The sequence below is a fragment of the Hyperolius riggenbachi genome, chromosome 5 (assembly GCF_040937935.1).
Source record: "Hyperolius riggenbachi isolate aHypRig1 chromosome 5, aHypRig1.pri, whole genome shotgun sequence".
Classification (NCBI taxonomy): domain Eukaryota; kingdom Metazoa; phylum Chordata; class Amphibia; order Anura; family Hyperoliidae; genus Hyperolius; species Hyperolius riggenbachi.
Window position 1 is genome coordinate 354,749,595 of NC_090650.1, and position 20,795 is coordinate 354,770,389.

The 20,795-nt window shown below is 45.1% G+C and overlaps 1 protein-coding gene across 3 annotated transcripts in view; it reads left to right on the forward strand.

Annotated features, from left to right (window-relative positions):
• LOC137517769 (NXPE family member 1-like) overlaps nt 1-20,795 on the forward strand; it is a 126,376-nt gene that overhangs the window by 36,977 nt on the left and 68,604 nt on the right. For 2 of the 3 annotated variants that reach the window (XM_068234801.1, XM_068234800.1), the window contains exon 3: nt 16,456-17,144. In XM_068234801.1, coding sequence (XP_068090902.1) covers nt 16,456-17,144 — 689 coding nt within the window. Of the gene's footprint in view, nt 1-2,929; nt 3,006-16,455; nt 17,145-20,795 lie in introns of those variants that run through there. The other variant, XM_068234802.1, reaches the window with a different exon arrangement.

A 20,795-nucleotide genomic window follows, 5' to 3' on the forward strand; every position in this document is an offset into this window, starting at 1 on the left:
CAGAAAAAGCGAAGCTTCCGAGAGAAGCTGTCGCTTTTTCAGCGGGGGAGAGGAATCAGTGATCGGGCACCATAGCCCGATACACTGATTGCCTGGCTAACGAACCGCGGGCCAGGAGCGCGATCGGCCGCAGGAGCCCACGGTAGCGCGCATGGTTCCTGGACGTAGTTTCTACGTCCAGGAACCAAAATAGGTTAAAGTGTAACTGTCGGGCATAAAATCAAAAATCTATTCTTTATTTTTATCTGGTAAGCAAGTAATAAGGATGCTAACCGGGCAATCCAAAAGTTAAAATCACTATTACTTTTCTTGTTGATAAATGATCATTCCCCAGTTTACCTGACTCTTATTTGGTACACAAAAAGGAAGTTGCAGGGCATGCTGGGTTGTCCTTTTTTGCTTCTCTACTTCCCCATCGACTTAACTAATGCAGCCTGATTGGCTGAAGCATCTTTCCCTCCTGTTTTCCCCTCCCACACTTCTGTTCCTCTCTGATTGGCCAATATTTCTCACTAGCCAACCTGCGTCGTAGCATACGCCGCATCTTCTATCTATCTAATAGAGTATGTGCCTCAACCTTGAAGCAAGAAGAAGAAGTAGAATTTCCATGAGAAAATGTATGCATGCTCAAACACCAAGTTTAACCCTAGCAAGTCTGGCTTTGCAAATCCGGCCTAATTGGCTATTCATGAGGAAATGGTCATGCAAATATGCATTTGCTTTCGCATGCCAAACTATGCAGGGTCCAAAAACCAATACCGCAAAGCGATCGCCCTGCGGGAATTAGTTCATGCTACATTATCACTATCCAGGAGTGCCACGGGGAGGCTTCCCAATGCCCCCATACAACCGGGGGGACCGCGGGGTCCCAGTCTCTCTCACTGCCTGGGAACCACAGCGGCACGCCGGAGGGGGAGGCTAGGTGGCGATCGCCCTGCGGGAATTAGTTCATGCTACATTATCACTATCCAGGAGCGCCACGGGGAGGCTTCCCAATGCCCCCATACAACCGGGGGGACCGCGGGGTCCCAGTCTCTCTCACTGCCTGGGAACCACAGCGGCACGCCGGAGGGGGAGGCTAGCCGCGCCCCCCCCCCAGGTGTGGTCAGCGCCGTGGAGAGCCGTCCGCACCCACCTCCCAATATTAAAAACAGGCACTTACCTTAACGTCCATTGCGTTCTGCTACATGCACAGTAACTTGGGGGCCCCACATTAGAAAGGAGTGAAGCATGGGTCACCCCAAGCTTTAGAGCTCAGGGCTGGCTCACATACATACAACACTCCAGAGGGGGGGGGGGGATGGGAAGGACAGGCGCAGACAACTCACTCCAGGGCTCACACCACCAGAGCAAGCCATCCACCACCTGCCTGCAAAGGATACAACTGCAAAAAATGCTTTCCATGAGAAAAATTATGCATGCTAAAACACCAAGTTTAACCCTAGCAAGTCTGGCTTTCCAAATCTGGCATAACTGGCTATTCATGAGGCAATGCTCATGCAAATATGCATTTGCTTTTGCATGCCAAACTATGCAGGGTCAAAAAACCAATACCGCAAAGCGGTGGCCCTGCGGGAATTAGTTCATGCTACATTAGCACTATCCAGGAGCGCCACGGGGAGGATTCCCAATGCCCCCTTTTTATACAACCGGGGGGACCGCGGGTCCCAGGCTCTCTCGCTGCCTGGGAACCACAGCGGCACCCCGGAGGGGGAGGCTGGGTAGCGCAGGCAACCCCCCCAAGCGTGGCCAGCACCGGGGAGAGCCGTCCGCACCCACCTCCTAATATTAAAAACAGGCACTTACCTTAACGTCCATTGCGTTCTGCTACATGGGCATTAATTTTCTCATGGAAAGCATTTTGTGCAGTTTGTATCCTTTGGAGGCAGGTGGTGGATGGCTTGCTCGGTGGTGTGAACCCTGGAGTGAGTTGTCTGCCCCTGTCCGCCCCCCACCCCCTCTGGAGTGCTGTATGTGAGCCAGCCCTGAGCTCTAAAGCTCGGGGTGACCCATGCTTCTCTCATTTCTCATGTGGTGCCCCCAAGTTAATGCGCATGTAGCAGAACGCAATGGACGTTAAGGTAAGTGCCTGTTTTTAATATTGGGAGGTGGGTGCGAACAGCTCTCCCCGGCGCTGGCCACACTTGGAGGGGTTGTCTGCGCCACCCAGCCTCCCCCTCCGGGGTGCCGCTGTGGTTCCCAGGCAGTGAGAGAGCCTGGGACCCTGCGGTCCCCCCGGTTGTATAAAAAGGGGGCATTGGGAATCCTCCCCGTGGCGCTCCTGGATAGTGCTAATGTAGCAGGGTGACTGCTTTGCGGTATTGGTTTGTGCATGCATTTGCATGAGCATTGCCTCATGAATAGCCAATTAGGCCACATTTGCAAAGCCAGACTTGCTCGGGTAAGGCCTCTTTTCCATGGACTGTTGATAGGCAGTGAAATGCCTCTCAAACTCTCACAACTGCTCACTGCTGCCTGGTAACTGCTTGTTGCTGCCTGGTATCTGCTTGTTGCTGCCTGGTAACTGCTTGCTGCTGCCTGGTAACTGCTCACTGCTGCCTGGAAACTGCTTGCTGAGCACACAGCTCAACAGTCCGTGGAAAAGAGGCCTTAAAGAAAACCTGTACTGAAAATAAAAGTCAAAATAAGCATACACAAGTCATACTTACCTTCCATGTAGTCTACTCCTCAGTGTCTTTCTCCTGTCCCACGTCCTATTTGTTCACTATGATCAAGGGGATTTTCCGTCCTCCATTTTGAAAATAGCCATTACCCATAACAGCTTTCTGGTCAGCACACAGTTAAACTGTAACATCGCCCACTTGAGCCATAGGGAAACATGGACATTACCTGGTACATCTGTTTTCCTCTCAGCTATAACTGACAGCAACTGATATTTTACTGACAGCAACTGATATATTTCAGATCTGACAAAATATTGTCAGAACTGGAAGGGATTAATGTCAGAAGAAAATGGTGAGCTTCTGAGAGGAACTGATGGCAAGGTAACTATGTAATGTTCATTTGAAGTTACCTCATATGTTTATTTTAAATATTTTTACTCAGTACAGGTTCTCTTTAAACTTGGTGTTTGAGCACGCATACATTTTCTCATGCAAAGTACTTCTTCTTCTTGCTTGAAGGTTGAGGCACTTACTCCTTTATATATATAGATGCTGAGACAATGCACCTTCTATAGTGAATTGCGGGCAAATCAGGCAGAGGAGAGTAAGGGAGGAAATTACATCAGGATTGGCTTAAAAATAGCCACAGTTAAAATGGAAACTGCAAAGAAGAAATTTCTTTTTTTTACTGTAGAAAAACCACTAAAATCAAAACGTGGACAGTGCAAATACATATGTTATGTAAGTAGAGCAAGTATTTATCTACTTATATAAGTGTGTGTGTGTGTGTGTGTGTGTTTGGGGGGGGGGGGGGGGGGGGTCTGAGATAGTATGGCTGACAGCTCCTCTTTAAAAGAAAAATAGTAGAAAAGAATGCCTTATATCAACATATATTAATATTACAATTCACAATTTGTATTTGTAGTCATCAATATCAGAACATTTAAAACACTAAGACACATCTGCAATTGCATTTTTCTCCTAAATTTTCAACTTCTTTTTAAAATGACTGTTCAGCACTTTGTCAATTGAAAAAGTACCAAAAAGTAGATGAAAAAGTACTATCAAAATGATTGAGTATTTTCTTGCTTGCTGGTAGTTTAAAATACATTTTTTGTTTATCCCCCATAGGGACCTTCAGGACCCTATGGTACACATCTTAGTTTATCTAGCTTGGTCAAGAGTTTAATCTATTCTTGGCAGATTATCCCATCCTCCTCATATAGAGAGATGTTTCTCAAACAATATCATTATGCATTTTATCTCTCACCTGAACAACCATTCAAAATGAACCTGTTCACCTCCCACTTATGTCTCAAATGCCTCGGCCCTCACGCGGATCTGGCCCACTGTCTTTGGCATTGTAGCATCATTGAAGCTTTTTGGAAACAAGTGGTTGATTACGCTTTAGATAAATTACTTACCGGTAATTATATTCCCTTTACTCCAGACTGGGCACTGTTTGGTATCTTGGAGATAGAGGGAACTAGAGTCACTACTCACTAGAGCTAGTAAGAAACTCTCATTAATCATCTCTGCAGTAGCGAGGAAAACAATTTTACAAAATTGGATTTCCTCCACACCTCCACCGCTTACCCAGTTTAAATTATATATATACATATATAAATATATATACACATATATATACAAAACACACACATATTATATTTATATATATATATTTATATATATATATATATATATATATATATATATATATATATATATATATGTTTTATTTATTTTATTTATTTATTGTATTTATAAAGCGCCAACATATTACGCAGCGCTGATAAATATATAAAAATATACACACACATTATACTGACTGATAAAACCTCCTTCCCCCATGTAAAGTCAATAGCCATTTTATATTTGTTTGCTCTATAATGAAGAATACAACTAGCCAGGGATGGATTTACCATAAGGCACTGTAGACTTGTGCTTACAGGCGCCTTATGATGGAACGGCAGCTCACTCCCCTCCCCAAGTGCCTCCATCCTCCTTTACTTATGCTGTGTCCCGAGCGGAGTATAAATGAGAGGTTACTCCCCCTGCTCTCAGCATTCCACTGACCAGATCTCCCTTCAACCAACAGCACTTCTATCTACTTAATACTTGGGGGCACCTCTAGCTACTGAATACTGAGGATAGCTCTGGCTACCTAATGCCAAGGGACACCTGTAGCCAGCCTCGGACAGGCCCACCGAACCACCGATGGTCCCATCGGTGGGCCCCGGCCGTCCCGCCTCCTGGGGGCCCCAGTGCTAAAAAGGAGGGGGGCTAAGCGCAGGAAGGCGGGACATTGTGCACAAATCGGCGGGGAGGGGCGGAAGCCTCCCCCCCTCCCTCACCTAGGGGCCCCCCTTCCGCGCCCCCCCCCCCCCTTCCAGAATTGCAGCCAGCGGCAGCACCGGGAAAGAATCACTTAACGGCATGACGGAGATCCGTAGCTCTGCGTGCCGCTGGCTGGTCTGTCTCTGTCTCCTGAACTGACTGTCCAATCACGCTCTCGCAGGAAGTACTGCGAGAGCGTGATTGGACAGTCAGTTCAGGAGACAGAGACCAGCCAGCGGCACGCAGAGCTACGGATCTCCGTCATGCTGGTAAGTGATTCATCCCCGCTGCTGCCGCTGGCTGCAATTCTGGAGGGGGGGCCCCTAGGTGAGGGAGGGGGTGGCTTCCGCCCCACCCCGCCGATCTTTGCCCGCTGCCAACCTGATTGCGTTTTGGGGGGGGGGGGGGGTATGATATCTGCCACCATCCTGATTGCATTTTGAGGGGGGGTATCTGCCACCAACCTGCCCACATTACGATTTTCTGGTGTCTGCTGCCCACATTACGATTTTCTGGTGACTGCTGCCCACATTGCGATTTTCAGGTGCCTGCTGCCCACATTGCGATTTTCAGGTGTCTGCTGCCCACATTACGATTTTCAGGTGTCTGCTGCCCACATTACGATTTTCAGGTGTCTGCTGCCCACATTGCGATTTTCAGGTGTCTGCTGCCCACATTGCGATTTTCAGGTGTCTGCTGCCCACATTACGATTTTCAGGTGTTTGCTGCCCACATTACGATTTTCAGGTGTTTGCTGCCCACATTACGATTTTCAGGTGTCTGCTGCCCACATTACGATTTTCAGGTGTCTGCTGCCCACATTACGATTTTCAGGTGTCTGCTGCCCACATTACGATTTTCTGGTCACTGCTGCCCACATTGCGATTTTCTGGTGTCTGCTGCCCACATTACGATTTTCTGGTGTCTGCTGCCCACATTACGATTTTCAGGTGTCTGCTGCCCACATTACGATTTTCAGGTGTCTGCTGCCCACATTACGATTTTCAGGTGTCTGCTGCCCACATTACGATTTTCTGGTCACTGCTGCCCACATTGCGATTTTCTGGTGCCTGCTGCCCACATTGCGATTTTCTGGTGCCTGCTGCCCACATTGCGATTTTCTGGTGCCTGCTGCCCACATTGCGATTTTCAGGTGTCTGCTGCCCACATTGTGATTTTCTGGTAACTGCTGCCCACATTGCGATTTTCTGGTGTCTGCTGCACACATTGTGATTTTCTGGTGTCTGCTGCACACATTTTGATTTTCAGGTGTCTGCTGCACACATTGTGATTTTCAGGTGTCTGCTGCACACTTTACGATTTTCAGGTGTCTGCTGCCCACATTACGATTTTCAGGTGTCTGCTGCCCACATTACGATTTTCAGGTGTCTGCTGCCCACATTGCGATTTTCAGGTGTCTGCTGCCCACATTGCGATTTTCAGGTGTCTGCTGCCCACATTACGATTTTCAGGTGTTTGCTGCCCACATTACGATTTTCAGGTGTCTGCTGCCCACATTACGATTTTCAGGTGTCTGCTGCCCACATTACGATTTTCAGGTGTCTGCTGCCCACATTACGATTTTCTGGTCACTGCTGCCCACATTGCGATTTTCTGGTGTCTGCTGCCCACATTACGATTTTCTGGTGTCTGCTGCCCACATTACGATTTTCAGGTGTCTGCTGCCCACATTACGATTTTCAGGTGTCTGCTGCCCACATTACGATTTTCAGGTGTCTGCTGCCCACATTACGATTTTCTGGTCACTGCTGCCCACATTGCGATTTTCTGGTGCCTGCTGCCCACATTGCGATTTTCTGGTGCCTGCTGCCCACATTGCGATTTTCTGGTGCCTGCTGCCCACATTGCGATTTTCTGGTGCCTGCTGCCCACATTGCGATTTTCAGGTGTCTGCTGCCCACATTGCGATTTTCAGGTGTCTGCTGCCCACATTGTGATTTTCTGGTAACTGCTGCCCACATTGTGATTTTCTGGTGTCTGCTGCACACATTTTGATTTTCAGGTGTCTGCTGCACACATTGTGATTTTCAGGTGTCTGCTGCACACTTTACGATTTTCAGGTGTCTGCTGCCCACATTACGATTTTCAGGTGTCTGCTGCCCACATTACGATTTTCTGGTGACTGCTGCCCACATTGCGATTTTCAGGTGTCTGCTGCCCACATTACGATTTTCTGGTCACTGCTGCCTACTTTTGGGGGGGGGGGGGTATCTGCCACCAACCTGATTGCATTTTGGGGGGTATCTGCCGCCAATCTGATTGCATTTTGTGGGGGTATCTGCCGCCAACCTGATTGCATTTTGTGGGGGTATCTGCCGCCAACCTGATTGCATGTTGTGGGGGTATCTGCCGCCAACCTGATTGCATTTTGTCGGAAAATCTGCTGCGATTTGACTACTTGATGAATTATCATGAGGCATGTAACTACTTGAATATTTTATCTAAAATGTATCTGGTCGGACCTAATCTCTGTGAATAACACCGCTACTTATGTTGTGTTTTTTTTTTTTTTTTAAGTCTGCCCATGACTCATCGTGACCACGCCGATGTTCCAGTGCGTGGTGACACCCATTTACTTTCGCTGCGCGCGCCGCATGTGGACATATGCCTATTGGAGACTGTCCTCAGAAGTGCTCACGATCTTTTCCCTACCATAAACTTATGCAAAATTTCTAGAGTACATGTGTATGTGAGCCCAAAATGGGGGAGGGGAGGAGGAGGGGATCGGGGGGGGGGGGGTAGGCTGAAACTTCTTTGGTGGGCCCTAGGCTGAAACTTCCTTGGTGGGCCCTTAGTGTCCCAGTCCTACCCTGCCTGTAGCTACCTATGATAGACAATTGTTCTAATGACTGCATCTTCTTAGCCACTGATAATGAATCATACAAATGTTTGAAGACAAAGATTTTTACACCGTGCCTATTCAGAGTTCAGCAGGGTTTTGTGTACAGATCCCTGCCCCCAGCATGTCTACCCCTCCCCAAGTGCTGTGTACTGTAGTGATGCTGGAGGAGTCTGCAGAGCCAGTTCTGCTCCATCAGAGATGGACAGAGTGAGTGTAATAAGCTGAGGCTGGGAGCACACTCACCTGTCGGTGTATGCGTTTTTGGTACACCAAGGGCTTGATTCACTAAGTCGTGATAACTCAAATATCACACTTTATCAAAGATATCACACCTCAACAAAGATATCAAATCTTATCAAAGTTAACACGCCTTATAAGAGTAGCATAGCGAGCGCTACGAACCCGCAGGGGCTCAGGGCAGGACGTGTGCCATTGCCAATTAGCAGGCATAAGTTTGTAGTGCTCTCTCTGCGACTCTGATAAGGCATGTTAACTTTGATAAGGTGTGATATCTTTGATAAGGTGTAATATTTGAGTTATCATGGTTTAGTGAATCAAGCTCCATGTGTGACTGTATATGTGAAAACATGCACGTTTAATCACAGAAGCTAATGTAATTGATAGAGAAAATGCATGCAGTGTTTCACTGCTGTCTGTTTTTACCTGCATGGGGGAAACACATTCAAGTGTGCACTAGCCAATTGAATAACATTGGTTCTCAGTTTACAGTACCTTTGCAGAAAGCGAGGGAGAGGGGGCCCCATGTAAAGCTTTGTAAGGGGGGCCCAGTTATTTCTAGTTATGCCCCTGGCCACAATGCTATGTTATGTATGGAAGGGGAAATGCTGAGCGATGGGACCATGCTACATACTGTGGAGGGCTATGCAGTGTATTTGGAGGTGGTGCTACAGATCTGCATAGTTAGGTTAGGTTATGCATTGTGAGGGTGATGCTATATGAAATAGTTTTCATTCTGTCCTATGCTTAGTCGCTATTTTGACTTTGAATTTAATCAATATCTATCTTACACCTTTAAACTCTCTTCATTTTATTATCTATATACCGTATACTGTATACTCGAGTATAAGCCGAGTTTTTGGGACAAAAAAAAATTGTGTCCAATAATGGGGGTCTCGGCTTATACTCGAGTCATGCTTTTATCCTGGCATTAGTCCTCCCAGAGCAGTATGCGCAGCTGTCCCTGTGGGGGGGCCACAGGGACAGCTGCGCATACTGCTCTGGGAGGACTAATGCCATGTGTCCAGCCGTCAGTGCAGTATTCTCAGCTGTTTCTATCCCCCTCAGTGTCCCCGGCATGTGTCTAAAGGCCAGAGCGGTATAATCAGCTGTTTCCCTCTCCCGACTGTTGCCGGTGTCGGTACGCCGGCATGTGCCCAGCCTCCCGCTGAAGCAGTGTGTGCAAATTAGCTTCCCCATCCCCTCCATGTGTCTGCCGCTATGTTCCCTTTACCCGCCAGAGCTGTAGTTGCAGTTACCTTTCCCCAAGTGTCCCCGGAGAGCGCAGCGTTCACTAACGGATTCCTGCGGCCAGTATTCATCTTCATCTTCTCTACAGTCTCCCCTGTATGATGTCCTGCAGTGGCGCACGTAAGGCTGATTATACCGCTCTGGCCAACAGTCAGGAGAGGGAAACAGCTGATTATACCGCTCTGGCCATTAGACACATTGCGGGGACACTGAGGGGGAGAGAAACAGCTGAGCATACTGCATGTGCCGGGGACACTGGAGGTAGGGGGGGGTCACTGCAACACTGCGCCAATGGCTCCATTCTTTATGTTACCATCATAATTGACAGATTAGAATAATCAGAACAGTGGAGCATCAGCCCAGAGCTGCTGATAATAAATGACAGCACTTGCAGTATAATATATGCATTCAAGAGTTCCCATCTCTGTCACATTACCCTACAGTTTTGTTGAGTATATGGGTGTAACGATTGGTGTAGCACACAGACGTCTGATTATTGTGTGATCTGCAGAATCACCAATAATACAGACTCTATACTCAATTATGTGGTGATCTGCAGTATCACCAATAATACAAGTATTGAAGGTTGAGAAACAGAGGTGTAAAGTGTTTGGTGCAACAGTAGATAAATAATAGACCTCACCAGTGGAGCTGGTAAAGTACTATCATACACAGGAGCTGTATAACTTAAAGAAAACCTCTCCAGAGGAGCTGGTGGGTATTTAGTCAAAAGAGCACCTCACCAGTGGCAAGGGCCCACTGGAGAGTCGAGAGGTCAGACAGGCAAGGTTTGGCAACTGAGAGTCGAATACAGTACAGAAACGTGAGGCAGAAGAATAGTGAGTTATCAGGCAGAGGTTCAGCAACTAAGGTCAGTTTGGTGGAAGTACAGAATCGATAAGCAATAGCAAGGTCAGAGTCTAGCCAGAATCATACACAGGTAATCAGTAATACAATATAACAATAGTCCTAGTCTTGTGTGAAATCCCTGGTTTCCACCCAGATCAAAGCACACCGGATACTAGTCTAAGGTCTGAGCGCTAACACGAGAGTATTCGCAACAGCAGACCAGTTGCGAATGATTAGTGAAGGCTTAAGAAGCAGAGGAGAGCCCACAGCTGCGCCCCTCACCAATCAGCCAATCCGAGCGGCGTGATTCACCTCTGACGTCAGCCGACCGGCAGGTCAGCTGACACGCCTTCCTCCAGCATAAAGGTCCTGTCTCCGTGCTCGCCCGCGCGAGACAGCGACCCTATAAGTGGCAGCACCGTTCCCGGCGTGCTAGACGCCGGCGGAATGGATAAAGCCTGAGGACAGGGAACAAAGGCGGCTGCGGATATACCCTGCATGTCCGCAGCCGCTATATTTGCAGATGTTACAATGGGTCAAGTGGTGGGTGGTGAGAGATGATTTCCACTGCATATAGATGTTTAGGTGCATATTTTCTGTGGCATACTTCTTTATGGCCTATCACTCCCGGCTTATAGTCCGGTCAATGATTTTTTTCTTGTTTTTTTATGTAAAAAGTTGGGGGTCAGCTTATACTCGGGTCGGCTTATACAAAATCGTGTGTATGTGCCGTGATCACTCAAACGCCTTGACTGATTTGAACGAAACTTGGTATACAGATTCCTTACTACCTGGGATGATATGTTCTTAGGGTCTCGCATCCCTTCTGCACACCTGGGCGGAGCTACAAACAACCAATCAAATTTCACCCATTCAAATCAATGGAAAAAATGTAAAAGGCTGCCATTCTCACAGTAATCAAGCCAGAGTCCCCACACTCTGCACAGTTGGTCACTTGGTGACAGAGGTTATAAATCCAGTAAAAGTGGGTGGAGCATTAAACAGCCAATCAAATTTCAGCCATTCATTTTAAATGGGAAAATGTAAACTGCAACCATTCTTAGACTGTAAATCGCAGGGTTTTCAAACTTGGCATTCTTGGCCACTGAATGACTGGGATTAATATTCAGGAAAGTGGGTAGAGCTTACAACAGCCAATCAAAATTCACCTATTGATTTTCAAGGGGAATACTTAAACTGCTGTCATTTTTACACTGTTAATGACAGAGGCTTCAAACTTTCTACAGATGGTTATTGGGTAACTTGGGTTTAAATTCACTAAAGGGGCAGAGCCACAAACAGCCAATCAGATTTCTTTGGTGGATAAATTGCGTCAATTCACTTATTTTTGATGCCAGCAACCTGAAAGCTCACAGACTTGGTCATTGAGTGACTGTGTGTCAAGGTTACAAAAAGTGGGCAGAGCCAAAAAACAAATTTCACTGGGAAAATATAAACTGCAGCCATTCTTACACTGTTAATGGCAGGATTCACAAACTTTGCACAGTTAGTCACTGGGTGACTGGGATTAATATTCAGGGAAGTGGGTGGAGCCTACAATAGTCAATCAAAATGTACCTGTTGATTTTCAAGGGGAATATTTAAATTGCTGCATTTTTACATGGTTAATAGCAAATGCCTCAAACCTAGTACAGTCGGTCATTGGGTGACTGGGGTTCAAATTCTGGAAAGGGGGTGGAGCCACAATCAGCCAATCTAATTTGTTTAATTTCTTTGAGAATATACAAATGATTGACAAAAGCTCATAAACTTGGTCATTGAGTGACTGTATGTTAAGGTCAGAAAAAGTGGGCGGAGCCAACAACTACATTTTTTACGTGGGAAAATATAAACTGCTGCCATTCTTACACTGTTAATGGCAGGGTTCTCAAACTTGATACAGTTGGCCACTGGGTAACTGAGATGAACCATTTCCCAACCGCTCTACGCTAATTCGCGTGAATGCAGCAGCAGCCCCGGGACCGCTCAACGCCAATTGGCGTGAAGTCCTGGGGCGGGTTTTGCAGGAGATTGCATGCGCATCCGCATCTGCTTCAATGACAGAGCTCCCCATCAGACTGTTAGACAGTGAAACCACCCTCTATTTACAATTTACAGCGCTGCAATCTAAGGCAATGCTGTACTGGGGCAACCGTGTCACTCGGCTGTCCCCTACAAGGGATCAGGAGCAATCTACTGGCTGCAATTAACTTGCTGTGTATTTTGCGAACAAGACACTACGATACGGAGGAACAACCTCCTTCATCAGGTGTAAAACAGGAATGAAGCCTATAAAGCAAGGTATAAATACACAATCAGCTATACGCAACCACACCCATGGTTGCTCCGCCCATTAGTTCATTAACCCTATAGTCCATAGTTCCCAATTGTATAGCATCAGTGGTCATATGGCACTCCTCCTCGGCTACCAACAAAATCAATACAAAAGCTGACCGTAATCCTGGCACTTCTTTCTGATCGAGAAATGCCACAGAACCACCTGTGAATAAAATGTGATTAAAAACTAATACACATACCAATAATTATAGCGATACAATTTCAGCATTCAATGTATAAACAGTGTAACGCATAACCCTATAAAAAACACTTAAGCGGCAAACGCTCATTCATGCCTCTAGGGGCAACCACATCCAAAGTGTGAATCCAACGTGCCTCCTTCTGTTTCAGTAACTTCTCTAGATTGCCACCTCTGCTAGATGGTTCCTCCGTAGCATGTAGTGTCTTGTTCGCAAAATACACAGCAAGTTAATTGCAGCCAGTACAGTGCCGTCTCTTTATTCCTGTTTGATGTGACACAAGCTGTATGAGCAATCCAGCTGAGGCAAGGCACCAGCAAAGTATTTCAGGTTGCTTGACACCTGACTAAGCTGCACACCAGGCACCATTGTTTGTACACGATCAGGAGCAATCGGCTGTCATATTATTATTATTATTATTTTTTATTTATATAGCGCCAACATCTTCCGTAGCGCTGTACATAGTACAAACAAATAATGGGGAACAAATATACATAAGAAATACAAGACACTGTACAGTCATGACATTGAATAGAATAAATACAGATACATACATAGTTGATGTGTAGTTGGTACATGTACATATGTTACAATTACAGCGGTATGAGAAACACTAGGAGGAGGTCCCTGCCCTTGCGAGCTCACAATCTAGAGAGGCTGATGCCTATGACAGCCGATCGCAGTGATTGGCTGGCGGGGGGAGGGAGTTCTTGGAATTAAAAAAAATAGACACATTTGTTAAAAAAAATAAATAATAAAAATAAAAAAAACAGTGCAGTAGTGATCAGAGCCCAGAGAGTCACTCAATGACCAAGTTTGCAAACTTTCAGGTTCCTTCCATCAAAATTGTATGAATGGAAGCAGTTTATCTGTTGGTGGGCAGAAAGGGGGGGGGGGGGAACAATCACTTGTGTGCTGAGTTGTACAGCCTTGCAGCGAGCTCTTAAAGCTGCAGTGGCCTGAATTGTAAAAAATAGCCTGGTCACTACTAGGGGATGTAAGCCTACGGTCCTCAAGTGGTTAATAATAAGAAAAGTGGGTGGAGCCTACAACAGCCAATCAAAATTCACCTATTGATTTTCAAAGGCAATATATAAACTGTTGCCATTCTTACACTGTTAATGGCAGAGGTCTCAACCCTGCTACGGTCGGTCATTAAGTGACTGAGATTCAAATTCGCTAAAGGGGCGCAGAGCCACAAACAGCCAATCAGATTTCTTTGCTGGATAAACTGCTTCCATTCATACAATTTTGATGCCAGGAACCTGAAAGTTTGCAAACTTGGTCATTGAGTGACTGTGTTTCAAGGTTACAAAAAGTGGGTGGAGCCAAATACAAATTTCACTGGGAAAATGTAAACTGCAGCCATTTTTACACTGTTAATGGCAGTGTTCTTAAACTTTGCACAGTTGGTCACTGGGTGACTGAGATAAATATTCAGAAGTGGGTGAATCCTACAAACGCCAATCATAATTCACCTATTGATTTTCAAGGGGAATATTTAAATTGCTGTCATTCATGCACAGTTAATGGTACAAGCCTCAAACCTGGTACAGTCGGCCATTGGGTGACTGGGGTTCAAATTCAGAAAAGGGGGTGGAGCCACAAACAGCCAATCAGATTTGTTTCATTTCAATGAGAAACTACAAATTATTGATGTCAAGGACCTCAAAGCTCACAAACTTGGTCATTGACTGTTTGTGTGTTAAGGTTAGAAAAAGTGGGCAGAGCCAACAGCAGCCTTACCCGGGCAATGCCGGGTCATCAGCTAGTCCTCCATATTATCATACGTCTTTGCACTCTCTTCATCTTAACCCCCACTTTATGTAAGCCATCCTTGTGAATCACCCATTGGAACCTGGAAAGAAGCAGGTCTCTCCTTTAGGATCAATCTATGGACTCACTTAGAAGACAAGTTAAACATTATAATTTACCATGTCATGGACTATAAGAGTTAAAATCCGTATTCCCAAACAACTTGCTGTCAACATGATCCTGTATATGTAAATGATGTGGTAATTACCTTGCTTTTACTATAAATATACCCTACAACAAGTATTCATGTCCTCCTTAGGCCCCTCCCTCACATTCGCGTTGCAGGAAATGCAAGCACATTTCTATGCAATTCTTCCTGATTTAGTTGTGATTTTCATCCAGTATAATGAATGGAAATCGCAATGTGTTTGTGGGAATTTGTTTGTATAGCAACACTTGTGTGGAAACATCAGACAGTACTGCCATGCATTTCTGGTGCCCCTGCAGATCGCATCGTGTCGCTGAAAACTGGTTGGAAAACGTGAAGGTGTGGAAGGGCCCTTGGGGTTTATGCAGTCTTGTTACAACGACCTAGGATTATAATGACACTTTTTGTTGATTAGCACCATTTAACTTACACATGCTAATCACTGTGAAGGTACAACATGTCCATTATTGTGAGAAAGCCAATAATTAAGTTTGTAAGTGTGTGTGTCTGTGTGTGTGTGTGTGTGTGTGTGTGTGTGTGTGTGTCTGTGTGTGTGTGTGTGTGTGTTCGCACGTGTGTGTGTATATGTGTGTGTGTGTGCGTGTGTGTGTGTGCGTTTGCTGGTCATTTATTTTCTCCAACCTGGCAGAGGCGGACAAACAGGCTTGCCTGGGTGCTGTGCTCAGCTGAACTGGTGATGCTGTGATGGCATCACCAGGCCACCAATTATTTACAATCTGCTCACCTGCACAGGCGCAGCATCAGCTTCCCCTTTGGCTCCAGCGGAAATAGCCGAGCCCGATTGGGTCTGCTTTACTGTGCAGGAGCAGGCAACTTGCGCCTGCACAGTAGAGTGGACCTGATTGGACTCAGCTATTTCCTAAGAGCCTGATGGGAGACGGATCTTCGGGGGCTGCTAGTGCTGGATCCCCGATTCTGAAGGAGGGGGGATGGAGCCTCATTAGGATTCAGGGTTATTTCAATGTAGGTTTACTTCAAATACTAATAATAAACATTTTTCTACTCTGATAATGGATTGTCCTCCATAAATGTCAATGAAAGTGGATCCGAGATGAAAAACTAACTATAACAAGTAACTTGTCTATATATCTTATCTAAAGTTTAGATAGTTTACACAGCGTATCTAGCTGGAAAAGTTTCAAAACTTTAGGATTATTTATTCCTGTGATACAATGAGGGCAGCCATGTTCTGTTTGTCACATTGTCACAGGCTAAGGGCTGGAGATGCTATCATATGAACAGATGGAGACGGCACACCTGGGTGTGCCGTCTCCATCTGTTCATATAGTTCAAGGTTGGCAGGAGTGGTGTACCTGCAGGAGTCGAGCACCGGCGCCTAGGTCGAAGTACAGCCTTGAAAGGTTGAGAAGGGGTATACAAGTTATACTGGAGATGCTATCAGCTTGTCTGTGTGTAAATTCAGTCCCCTCTCCTCCTCCCTCCTCCCCTCTGCCTCTGAAATCAATGGCTAATAACACCTCCCCCTCCTCCTGTCCAGACTGAGCTCCTATAAGCCCTTGCTACTGTCTGAAAATGCCAAGGCACTCTGAAAAGCTGTGGGTGGGGCTTGTTTAGTTTATAGGGAATTAGAGTATTAAAACAAAAACAAAAAAGTATTTGGCTTGAGGAATGCCCTATAAACTATATGAAAGGAACACAATTATGCAATGAGTAAAAGTTTATCTCGGATCCACTTTAAACATGTGTTAACATTGTACTTTGGTTTCAGACAAGCAATGATTCAACTGATTAACAATTTTCTTTCTGCTACAGTATTTATTGATAGAGAGCCACGCAGTCGAAGTGAAAGTTACAGCTGGAAAAGTATCCAAAATTCAGATCCGGATTAATGACATATTCAACGAAATTGATCAGATGATGCCCAAAGTGACTTTTGATCATATTGACAATACAACAAGTGCTGAAAAAAGCAAAATGTTCATAAAAAATCCTAAAGAAAAGTATTGTGTCGGAGAGGAGTTTATAGTACAAGTTGATGCGTATGACTATCTGGGCAAAAGAAAAGGCCATGGAGGCGACTATTGGAGAGCAACCATTTCTAATTCTGATATAAAAGCAAGAGCTTCTGGAAAGATTCAAGACCTCAAAAATGGATCATACCACATTCATTTCTTCTTATTCTGGGAGGGGAAAGCAAATGTGACGGTAAATCTTATGCATCCCAGTGAAGCAGTCTCAGCTCTGTGGAAGTCACGAAATAGCTGGTATGGCAATGTTGGCTACTTAGGCAAATTCACAAGTGTAGATAAAGCAGTGGAAACCAAGTGCGGCTTCGACCTTAGCAAAAATGAAGAGTTGTGTGAGTATTTGGATGAGAGAGATGAGGAATACTTCTATTGTATAAAACCGCAGAATTTCAGCTGTGAGTCTTTCACGGAATTTAAAAACTGGAAGACGATGGCTACGCAACTGTCCACACTGGAAAACCGTCTTCTTGTGGCGTAGGTGATTTTATTTCTATTGACTAGTATTTAGTATTTCTCATGTGTACCAGAATTCATGAAAATGATCACATAATTCTCTATGAGGTGGTAGTTATGAAAGAGTCTGATTTGGCCACAGTCATGTGCTAAAGTAATGCAGGGAGTCCGATAGATGAAATTTAGGAATTGAACTCCAGGGACCAGAAAGAAAAGATGAAAAAGTGAACACCAGGTGTACCAATATGGTGTAATATATCTAGATGTAGGAATACAATTTTTCAAACACTACCGCCACAATACTACTTACCAATTATGGCTGCTAATTGGCAACCACTGTATCAAGGATGTGGAGTATTCCATCTCCATGCAGATATGTTTTCCTTCTCGTCTGGCGGGTTGCACTCCAAGTAAAAAAACAAAAAGGTACCAAAAGTAGCTGGCGTCGGGAGAATGGAGGATTGTGGAGAACCAGCACGGGACAGGAAGGCTGCAAGGGGCTGGTTGATGCTCCATTGTAAGTGAAACACTTTTTTTTAACCAATCAGTTCCGCTTTAAAGGCCTGCTATTAGGCCAAGCTAAACTAAAACTGTTACTGTACACATTTTATTACGACTGCACTTCAATTGAATCATCACAAGTTGAACTGAAATAGAAATAGAAAGCTGTCCTTACTTCCCATGTAAAAAATGCTAGTTGCTTCTAAGGTAATACTGTATTCCTCCCATCTACAAATGTGTAGGCAGAAAATATCAGGTACCTTATTTTAAGCAACTACCTCTGCAGAGACAGTGGCATGGCACATGATGTAGCAGCTTCTGAGGGCATGATAAGGAGGGAAACAGTGGACTTGGTCTGTGACTGTTGCTTAAAGATCCTGTATGCTGGATCATTAAAGCCACCTCAGGGAACTTGGAATCAGGGAAAGTAGGTAAGATACTCACCTATTTTTTAATTAAGAATATATAAACAAGGGTTCGAAAAGGTCACTTGGATTAGTAATGGTACATCCTCTAGAGAACACAATTCAGTTGAGACTGCTTTATATTTCTTTGTTCAATGATTGGGATACATGAGAATATAGACAAAGTGCATATACAAGTGTCGTCAGACGGAATCGGGACTCAATCCCTCATGTGACAGTTCTGGAGCCGAGAGCTGTACAGATGCCCCGCTCTTCTATAGTAGAGTAATGGATCTATTGTGGAGGGGAGGAGGCACAACATTTGTCACTCAATGTTGTGACTTCCAGTTGGAGCAATAAGGAGGAGCACAAAGTGCTCAGGGGTCACTGTCATTTAAGGATCCAGCTCTTCAAATCTTTAAACAAGCTTGGGAGGCACTTGTACACCCCCTCAATTCTCGTTCCTTCTAGCATGTGTACACACCATACTTATTTCAGTCAGGGCCAGATTTCCGGGAAGGCCAGAAAGGCCATGGCCTAGGGCGATAAAATCAGATAAGATCAGAAGGGTGGCAGGACTTGGAGAGAGAAGAGGTCATATGCTAATGTAAATCCCCTCTTCTGGTCCCGCAGCACAGTCATCCAGCGCCCTGCTCTGCACTAATAGCTGAATTCCAGAATTCCCCAATCCCTGCTTCTCTCTCTCTCACTTCCTGATGTGTTATGGCAATCAGCATCTGCTGTGAACTGATGATCCATTCCTCTGTATGATGCACATACAAGTCAATGTGAGAAATACCAGGGATTTACATTACAAAGCAGATAAAACTAAGTCCCGGCGAGTTTTAAAGGCATTCACAAACATCAGTGAGCTCTGCTAGTTTCTTCACTTTCCTATTTACAGCTGTGACACTGACCCCAGCAGCTGTTAATTACTTTCTTATCTAACCCTAATTTATGACTGTTTCTCTTTTTTCTCTTCTTCCTAGCCAGCAGTGATCGCTTCAGTTAACTCTTTCCTGACTAATTTTCTGTCCTTCAGCTCCTACCATCTATGAGAACTGCAGGAATAAAAATGCCGTTTGCTTCCCTTTTATTGCTAAACTGTCACTTTAAAGGACACCTGAGCTGTTACTATCTCTATGCTAGTCTGTTTGGTTTGGCATCCTTCTACTTTCATAGCAGTAGAGCATTTTACCATCTTAGCCATCAGCAAAAGCAGAGAGTTTTGAATCAGAATTCATTTATTTAAAAGAATTTTATTGGTTTAAACCATGTATTGGTTTAAAAGAAAAAAAGAGTACGCTTTCTGGTAATAAGCCTTCTTTAGACTTTGTTCTGGATACTGTCAATATGTTAGAGCACACCGCCATATGTACATTCAGCATTCAAAAGAGATACATAGATTTTTCAGCAAATATAAATAAATGTCATTCAGATGCTTTAAAGTGGAGCTGAACTCTTGCACGGGACAGAAGGAAAACTTAGAGAAATGCACCCTGTATGTATTTAGAGAGCCTGTCTAATTCCCCCTCATCTGTGTCTAATCACAAGTTGTAATTTGATCTCCACCCTGTGTCACCTGACTGTCACAACAACTAAGCTCACTTTAAAGCACAGGATGTTAAAAAAATATGTCTGCTTCCATGAAAGCAGACGCACTGCAGATTTATTGCAGGATTTATATAAGCTGTAACAAAGAAATGTTTTTCTTTAAAGGTTATGTTGTTGCATATCTTTTAGAGCAGAGTGGAAGTTTTGAGTTCAGGTCCACTCTAATTACAACAGAACATCCAAAGTGGGTCTTGATAGGATGTTTGCTAGTTATCTGTTCTCTGTATTGGATCGGCTTCTCCATTGCACTGCCCTGCCACCTGTTTGTGGCTCCGACTGCAGTCAGTCGCACAGAGGACAAAAAAGCAGCTCTGGCCACTCGCGCTCCCTGTAATTTCTCGCTCCTGCCCAGATGTGCACAGCAACCGAGGCCGGTACAGTGTTATGCATTCTTAACAAGTACCGGTCATACATCAGCGTCATTTCTCAAGTATGCATGCCCAGAACACTATCAGCTGCTGTGCACATTCAGGTAGGAGCAAAAATTACAGGAATTATTTGTTGAATGGGGGCAGAGCAGCACAACTGAAATGAGCCCATTCAAACCAGTGATCGCTAGTCAGAGTGTTGGACTAAAGTAAGAGGTTGATTGGCACAAGATAACAGCAGACCGCAGACAGATAGGGGGTAGCAGGTGACTCTAGTCGTGCCTCCAGATCAATAGACCATCATCCATAAGTAAAAAGTAGAAAGAAGTATCCGGGCACCAACAGCAGCAATAATGCTAGTACACCTTTAATACATCCCGAAACCGCTTGACATACAAGTGCATAAGCCTAACAGCCGTTTCACAGGATTAACCTGCTTCTTCAGAGGCAATCAATAGCACAGTGACACAAGAAAAAACACTCTTAAATACAATACAATAAAGTTCATAGGCTTACCACACCTCTTTCTACCGCCCCACCGCCGAGCTTGCGTTCGTATCATCGCACCGCCCCGAGCCACTAACTCAGTGCATAGTCCAGTGACTCACTTCCAGTCGGATCGCCTGATTGGTTGTTGGGATGTCACATGACTATCCCATCCCTTCTGCCTGTTCGCAGCAGCCAGTGGTATCGGTGGAGGGAGGTGTCGGCGTCTAGTAACCTAGGCGAACGGCGAGGCAAAGTGGCGTGTCTGAAATTACAAAAAGACAAAACAGAAAACAATC